Genomic DNA, 7,563 nt, shown 5'->3' with positions numbered 1-7,563 from the left:
CTGGTTATTCAGCTTGTACACTATAGACAGCTATAGGCTGTACTAAAGACTGTTGACTTATTTTGCCGTTAATTTATCGATGTGAAACTGCACATTCACCATTTATTCCACCAATACAGGCAATTTATGGAAAATTGGAAAATTCGGTAGCAATATTGTGTCCTAATTAATGTAGTTTCCCTAAATTGGTGAAGCAATTCACCAAAACGTGCATATATGAATAAACGACGGCTGATGCAATCGAATCCTACAACGATGACTCGATTACACGAGAAGTAGAATGAGGAACCACTATACCCAAAACCTTTGCTGTCAGTAGAGCCACCTGGTCAATGGTGGTTTCGTCTCGAAGGGATACAGCTTTTGTCAAAAATTGACTTTCCGTAGCAGGTTTAGAATAACTTACGCAACAGCTTAGGATAATTAATGTAGCAGGTTGGGAGGAATAAGTTAAGGTTAGGAAATCGGTTAGGGTTAGCTAGAATGCACCAAAACAACTTTTGACGTCAATTCGACAAAAGCAATATACAATGGTTGGTTCCACCCCCACGTGTAATACTGTTTCGTCAGACGCTCCCTACACTGTAGGCTGGACAATTGAAAGAGTCAAAATCCACCCAAGCCAGTGACGTTTCTGAATTTGTGAATAAATACTCGAGCGCCACGAACGAAAGATCGTGAATGCATGACATGAACTGATTGAGAAGTTGCAGGAGGACACCATAAATTAATTAATAAAAGCCACATAATTTAGCTAGCTACGGCATTATTTTATTTTATCTACCAAACGAAGAAAACTAACAATGATGAACGGACAAATTAACGGTTTTCATAACTCCCTTATTGACGAGGACTGCTTCCTATTCACCTCGGAGTCGGTAGGAGAAGGACACCCTGGTAAGAACTAACTAGCGACAAATACACCCTATAATAAAAACGTATGACTGCTGTGTACTTATTTAGATATAGGTAACAAACGTTAGCTTGCTAGCACACGTGCAAGTCGTTGGTGCTTAGCCTAGATTGCTAGCTAACATGCTTAGCTAACTACCTGCAGATCAAACCATATTGCATAAAAGCCGCATGTGAGGCCCAACTGCATGCTTCTTGGTTTATTAGCCAGCTAACGTTAGCTACTTTGCTGAGCGTTGTTAACATGGCCTCTATTGGACAAAAACATCCGTCCTAGGGATTGAGTCGCTTAAAAAAAACATGTATGTTCTCGAGTCGTCATAAGTATGCCTAATCCAATAACGCTTTTGCCCGTACCGAGCCATAATATATTTCGAAGATTCGGACTAGTTTGCGCGCGTACTCTCGGGGAACGCGATCTATACTAGCGTTTGTTGCTACGTAAGGACCTCTACAGAGACTGTATTAATTGTTCCACCCTTGTCTCGACGGGTCATAGTTTAGCTTTAGACGTCCAAACAAATACGTTTTTATTTACACCTGAACCCGCGGAAATGGTGGCGGGTTTATCCCCACTGTACGGCTGCGAGTACAAGGTGTTCCCCGCTTCAGCCTCTCCCACCATCGCCATAATCCTGAGATATGGTACAATATGTGTATAACTGCTGTCAGTAGACCATTGCGTAGCCTGTCATACAATCGCGCCAAGCATAATCCAAACAGAAGAGCACAACAATTAATTCCCATCAGTCATACCAGACGATATACATGTTCTGTTCAAGCAACCAATGCTGTACAAAATGTCTGTAGACTTGTGAAGTAGTGGTGTCAACTCTATTCTTCCCCTTTTATATATAGATAAGATTTGCGACCAAATCAGTGATGCAGTGCTTGACGCCCATCTCAAACAGGATCCTGATGCCAAAGTTGCTTGTGGTAAGAAAAATGACCTCTGTATGATGTAACTTCTAGCTGCCCTGGACTCAGCTGTGACCACATCAATGAAGCAGCTCATTAAACTCTTGATGCATCTTGTTAATGTGTAGTAGGTCTATATTATGGCAACATTCAACAAGTTTTTTTTCCATATGAGTATTGATGATGTGTCCTCTGAAAGGATGTGGTTATGTACTCTTCCACCTTTCTCAGAGACTGTTGCTAAGACTGGGATGATCCTGCTGGCAGGTGAGGTGACATCGCGTGCTACAGTGGACTATCAGAAGGTTGTTCGTGACACCATCCGCCACATTGGATACGATGACTCCTCCAAAGGTTTTGACTATAAGACCTGCAATGTGCTGGTGGCCCTAGAGCAGCAATCTCCAGACATTGCCCAGGGTGTTCACATCGACCGCAATGAGGAGGACATAGGGGCAGGGGACCAGGTAAGTGTTGGCCTGCAGAGGACTGCTGCAGTAGCAGTGTTAGCTGTACATTTATCTGACTGATATATGCAGCTTTCCTTTCTGATGTAACAGTTCTATGTGTTCTATCCTCAGGGCCTGATGTTTGGTTATGCTACTGATGAGACTGAGGAGTGCATGCCCCTCACTATTATGCTCGCTCACAAGCTCAATGCTAAAATGGCTGAACTGCGTCGCAATGGCACCCTGCCCTGGCTCCGGCCTGACTCCAAGACCCAGGTAAGCTGCCAGTGTGTAATTGATAGGCGATTTACATTAGGTTAACTTGAGGAAGTGCCTGTAAAACTAGTTTGTCCTAGCTTATTTATCACGCATCAGATAAGTGAATAAGAAATGCAATATTGCACTCTTTCCAACCTAGTTTGTTGCCAGCATTGAATTCGTTTTAATCCATGCCTGATGTTGTACCACCTTGCTGACATTCTCTCTGTGTAGGTGACCGTTCAGTACCGCCAGGACCGTGGCGCCATGCTGCCAGTGCGTGTCCACACCATCGTGGTCTCTGTGCAGCATGATGAGGACATCTGCCTGGATGAGATGCGTGATGCTCTGAAGGAGAAGGTCGTCAAGGCTGTGGTGCCCTGCATTTACCTGGATGATGACACCATCTATCACATGCAGCCCAGTGGACGCTTTGTCATCGGAGGCCCACAGGTGAGACTAAGGGGTGGAGGTATGACTGGGCATCTAGGAGCTGGGGGGGGGGGGGGGGGGGGGGGGGGGGGGGGGGGGGCTGAAGTAACTTTGATGTACGAGCTTGTTTAACTGATATATATATATTATTTTTACTACTGTTAGAATTATAGTACCAGTCCTAACTTACTACTCATTCAAGGGTTTTTCTTTATTTTTGCAATTTGTAGAATAACTTTTGACTGGTACTGTGTGTCTTGGTAAAAGAATGACCGTGAACTATTCATCCTTTCCCTTGCAGGGTGACGCTGGCCTGACGGGCCGTAAGATCATTGTTGACACTTATGGAGGCTGGGGAGCCCATGGTGGAGGAGCCTTCTCAGGGAAGGACTACACTAAGGTGGACCGCTCTGCTGCCTATGCTGCCCGCTGGGTGGCCAAGTCTCTGGTTAAGGCAGAGCTGTGCAAGAGGGTCCTGGTTCAGGTGAGAGCAGGGCAGGGTTATATTGATACACCTCATGTACAGAAATCATAGGCGTGAAGGGGTGCCACAAAATCAACCCTAAAGTCTGCTGTATGTTTCTTCATCCATCTATGCTACATTAGGTTGCTTATGCCATCGGAGTGGCACACCCCCTCTCAATCTCCATTTTCCACTATGGCACATCCCAGAAGAGTGAGCGGGAGCTGCTGGACATCGTCAAGAAGAACTTTGACCTTCGTCCTGGTGTCATTGTCAGGTAAAGTATATGCCTCTATCCGAATCTCCCTCATGTTGCTCACGCTTCCTGTCTTTCTGTTCTGCCTAAACTATCACAGCGAGTGTTCAGAAATGGTTCTAAGCCTTTACTGAACAGTACTGTCATACTGCTTTCTGTTTGGCTCTGTCAATCAGGGCTTGTGATCAGTTTGCTGAATCTGATATTCTACCCCTTTCGCACCCAACCGGTCTTGCTTTCAATACCTGTACAGTATGTAATGTTAAAGCTTGGCGCATTGAGGTTGCTTCTGCTAGATGGCATGTTTAATTACCCAGCATGACTAAAGGTTTCCTGCTCATCCAATTGGAAGGTCATAGGGTTTCTCAGACCTTGTTAAAGTTCAATGCCATTTATAAATGAGATCAGTGTGCTTTCCATCTCCAAGCTGCAGTCCCTACACTGCTCAAGGATGAGTTGATTGGCAGGGTAAGTGTCAATGCTTCACTCACCCTTCTTTACAAGCTGGCCTAATGAACCCTTCTGATCATGGTTTTCTTGCTGTGGCTTGACACTCCCTATTGGCTGGTTTGAGGGTTAACTGTTGCTCTGGGGTCATTCCCTGTGACAGGCCTCTAAAATGAATCGATTGTGTATTCCAGGGAGCTGGAGCTGAAGAAGCCAATGTATCAGAGGACTGCTGCCTATGGCCACTTTGGCCGGGAATCCTTCCCATGGGAGGTGCCCAAAAAGCTCAAATACTAAACCTGTCAAGCTTTTTCCCCCAGGCCTGTTGGTGTATACTACAGAGAAGCCTGCATGGTCTTGGGGTGAAAGGCCCTTTAAACCCCCTTTGCTCTTAATGGCATATTAAAACCTGATCTACCCCTCCACCTTCCCTCAAAATGCACCCCAACCCCCCCCCTTTCTAACTCCGCTCTTATCTGTACTGTCTTTTTGCTGTTAGGTGTAAGCTCTAACGTTCTCAAATATTTCAGGAAAGTAATGTTAAGAGAATAAAAGGGTGTTAGCTAGCTACCTGAATCACTGAAATGTGCTTCATTGTCCCCTTTGAGGAGGTCCTGAAGTACCCTGGTCTTCTACTGATGTCCCTCACACTAGAACTCCTAGCCCCTGCCCAGCCTTAACCAAACTGCAGTATTTACACTTTCTTAGTATCTGGCCTTAGCTGTCCTTATACTTGATCAGTTTGGGAATATTGTGTTACCGTTAAGTCTGACTTACCAAGGCTGCACATGTATCATGTTAATTTACTGGTGCTATGGATGTAAAGGACACCACTCGAAGCAAACAGTTTAGGGATGCAGTATTGATTGGGGATCCCCATTAGATACTCTTCCTGGGGTCCAAACAGTAATGCCCCTAATCTTCCTTTTAGTGTAGACTCTCTTTTTTTTTTTCCTTTGTTCGTCTGGTTTTGTGACCCCATAATCCTTTTTCAAGCTTTAACTTCAATTATCCTTGTGGAGGATATAAAAAGGGCACGGTTTTAAGGGTCAGTGGTTGCTGTTTTTCAAAAATGCTATGCATTGCATGCTGAGTAACAAACACATTTTTATTGTCAAGTTCTTGACTAAGCAGAGTAAAGTCTGATGGCCCTGCAGACGTCTGTGCTGTTTTCTGACGTAATACAGAAAAGTCAGAAGCTGCTATGTCACTGCGACAGTCTGTAGGGGTGTTTGATTTTATATTTGTGATCGTTTAAAATATTCTCATTGGATTGTCCTAATGTTGAAGTTAAATTTTAAACAACTCCTTCAAAAGGTATTTTAATTTCCTTCTGTTATTTACATTTGATATAAAATGGTTTAAGGTCAAGGCCCTCTTTCCTTGGGTATTGGTGGCAGTTGTAGCTACAAATAAACAATTTTTATCCTGAAGGAGAGCTGTCTTTGCCACAATGGCATAGCTCTTACTACCCACAATGGCATAGCTCTTACTACTGGCAAACAATATAAAATAAACCTTTTTTTTAATATTTATTTGTTCTCTGAAACTTGCCATGGCTTCAGAAGGCAGCTTAAAAGTTTTATTCACATTTTGACATGACTGAATGCCATAACTAAGTTAACATTTTTCAGTCTTTCTCTTGTGGTTCCAAAGTGTCATACAGAAGAGCTTTGGTCTGCTTCCACAGGGAACTGTCACTGGCTGATGTGATGAGTTGCTATTTTGACCACAGATTATTTTGGGTGTGATTATATTAACCATACAAGTCTACTGTTTGCTTAACTCCCCCACCTTATTCTTACATGAAGAGATGGCAAAGTTTGGCTGGTGTTGTACAGAGAAACCAGCCTTGTTTACAAGCTATCTCTTGTATGGATGGGGTTTCCCCTTGGAGCTTTGGTTTTGTTTCCTGTTACCACTCGAAGACTAGTCTGCTGGCTACTGTGAGTAAGCGTGCCTTTTCTATTTCCTCCCCCAATCCCTGTATTGAACCCATTTTTTTTTTTCCCCCCTCCTGTTCTCTATCAACATGCATCTGACATCCTGAGGAACGGAGCTTGTCTCAATTCTGTCTTGAGGTTGCCTACTGATTCCTCATGTCAAAGAAATGAAATAAATGGCTACTTTCCTTCATGAAGCATGTTTCTGGTGTCTCATTCCTTGTCTCATTTTTTTTTAAACTTTTTTATTTGAAAAGGTTATTTGCTTTTAATTAAATGTTTAGCTAGGTCTTTGTGGTAGCACTGGTCAGACAATTGTGCACAAAGTCATAAGTAGCTAATGGTGTCAATCGTGGGTGGTGGTGTAACACATTGTAATTTGCCATAATCCCGTGTTTCTGGGTATTTAAACCATGGGGAACACCTGCTGTTCTATAACTGATTACGCAGCACAGAGCTGTTCACCTGAAATGCCACCTGGACACTACTGCGCTTTTATGTAATGGTAGTATCTTGCCTTAAAGTGATTCCACCCAAGTCCTTGACAGTTTTATGGGGGCTGTGCAAGGGTGTTTCCCCCACTAGTGACTTGTTAGGATGACTATTTAATCAAGAAAAATGAGAAATTACACATCCTGTATAGTGTACCAGCTTGACTTTCTCAACACTTGCATGTGGGTAGTGGACACTGTTGGTGATTTACCTACTTAAAATATGACCCACCCAATGTTTTTCTCCATGAGTATCTTTCATACTTACAAATGGATTAATCCAGGATCAAGTTGAAGGGCAAACAATCGTCAAGATAAGAGCTTCTCTTGCGGTCTTTACTGTTAACCAATCACCTCACAGAATGTGCGCACACCTCCTTGGACCACTGACAGAAATAATTCCTTTGTGCAGGGTGTACAGTAAGGTTACCAAGACAATGACTTGTTTTACCTTCAGGTGTGTAGCAACAATGTAAACATGTGCATAATGTAAATTTAATTATGCAGTGATTACATTGTCCTAAAACATTTAATTAGTGTAATGACAAACCAATGTAATGACCTAAAATCACTCATGGCAAGCTTTATTAAGTGTCACACACTTGAACACTTTGTATTTACATGCCACAACTATGGTTGCAAAGGGCAGGTTTATTACTGGAATGTTTACCAGCAAACTACCAGATGTATCTTTTCAAGGACTGTATGTACTCTCACAAGACATCTAGTGTCCCTTTAGGTTATTAGGATTTTTATTTATTTCTTGAGACATGCATTGTCTGTGCGCCATTGAGGGTGACTGGGCAAGACAAAATGAAGTGCCTTTGAACATAGTGTGGTAGTAGGCGTCAAGCCCACCGGTTTGCGTGTCAAGAACTGCAATGCTGCTGCGTTTTCACGCTCAACAGTTTCTCGTATGAAGAATGGTCCACCACCCAAAGAACATCCAGCCAACTTGACACAAATGTGGGAAGCATTGGAGTCAACATGGGCT

At 43.2% G+C, this 7,563-nt stretch overlaps 1 protein-coding gene across 1 annotated transcript; it reads left to right on the top strand.

Annotated features, from left to right (window-relative positions):
• The first annotated feature begins 262 nt into the window (after nt 1-262).
• LOC109895937 (S-adenosylmethionine synthase) lies at nt 263-6,275 on the top strand. Its single transcript, XM_031830023.1, has 8 exons — nt 263-897; nt 1,771-1,848; nt 2,062-2,297; nt 2,412-2,555; nt 2,772-2,990; nt 3,271-3,453; nt 3,576-3,709; nt 4,330-6,275. Exons 1-8 carry the CDS (start codon nt 804-806, stop codon nt 4,430-4,432), a joined length of 1,191 nt encoding a protein of 396 aa, XP_031685883.1. The 5' UTR covers nt 263-803; the 3' UTR covers nt 4,433-6,275.
• Nucleotides 6,276-7,563: the final 1,288 nt, after the last annotated feature.

The sequence above is a fragment of the Oncorhynchus kisutch genome, linkage group LG8 (assembly GCF_002021735.2).
Source record: "Oncorhynchus kisutch isolate 150728-3 linkage group LG8, Okis_V2, whole genome shotgun sequence".
Taxonomy (NCBI): domain Eukaryota; kingdom Metazoa; phylum Chordata; class Actinopteri; order Salmoniformes; family Salmonidae; genus Oncorhynchus; species Oncorhynchus kisutch.
The sequence above is the reverse complement of the archived record's forward strand: the minus strand, read 5'-3'. Positions and strand labels throughout refer to the sequence as shown.

Coding starts and splice junctions, on each gene's coding strand:
- LOC109895937 (XM_031830023.1), top strand. CDS start 804: ATGATGAACGGACAAATTAACGGTTTTCATAACTCCCTTATTGACGAG. Junction 898..1,770: donor GGTAGGAGAAGGACACCCTG/GTAAGAACTAAC, acceptor TTTTATATATAG/ATAAGATTTGCGACCAAATC. Junction 3,710..4,329: donor CGTCCTGGTGTCATTGTCAG/GTAAAGTATATG, acceptor TGTGTATTCCAG/GGAGCTGGAGCTGAAGAAGC.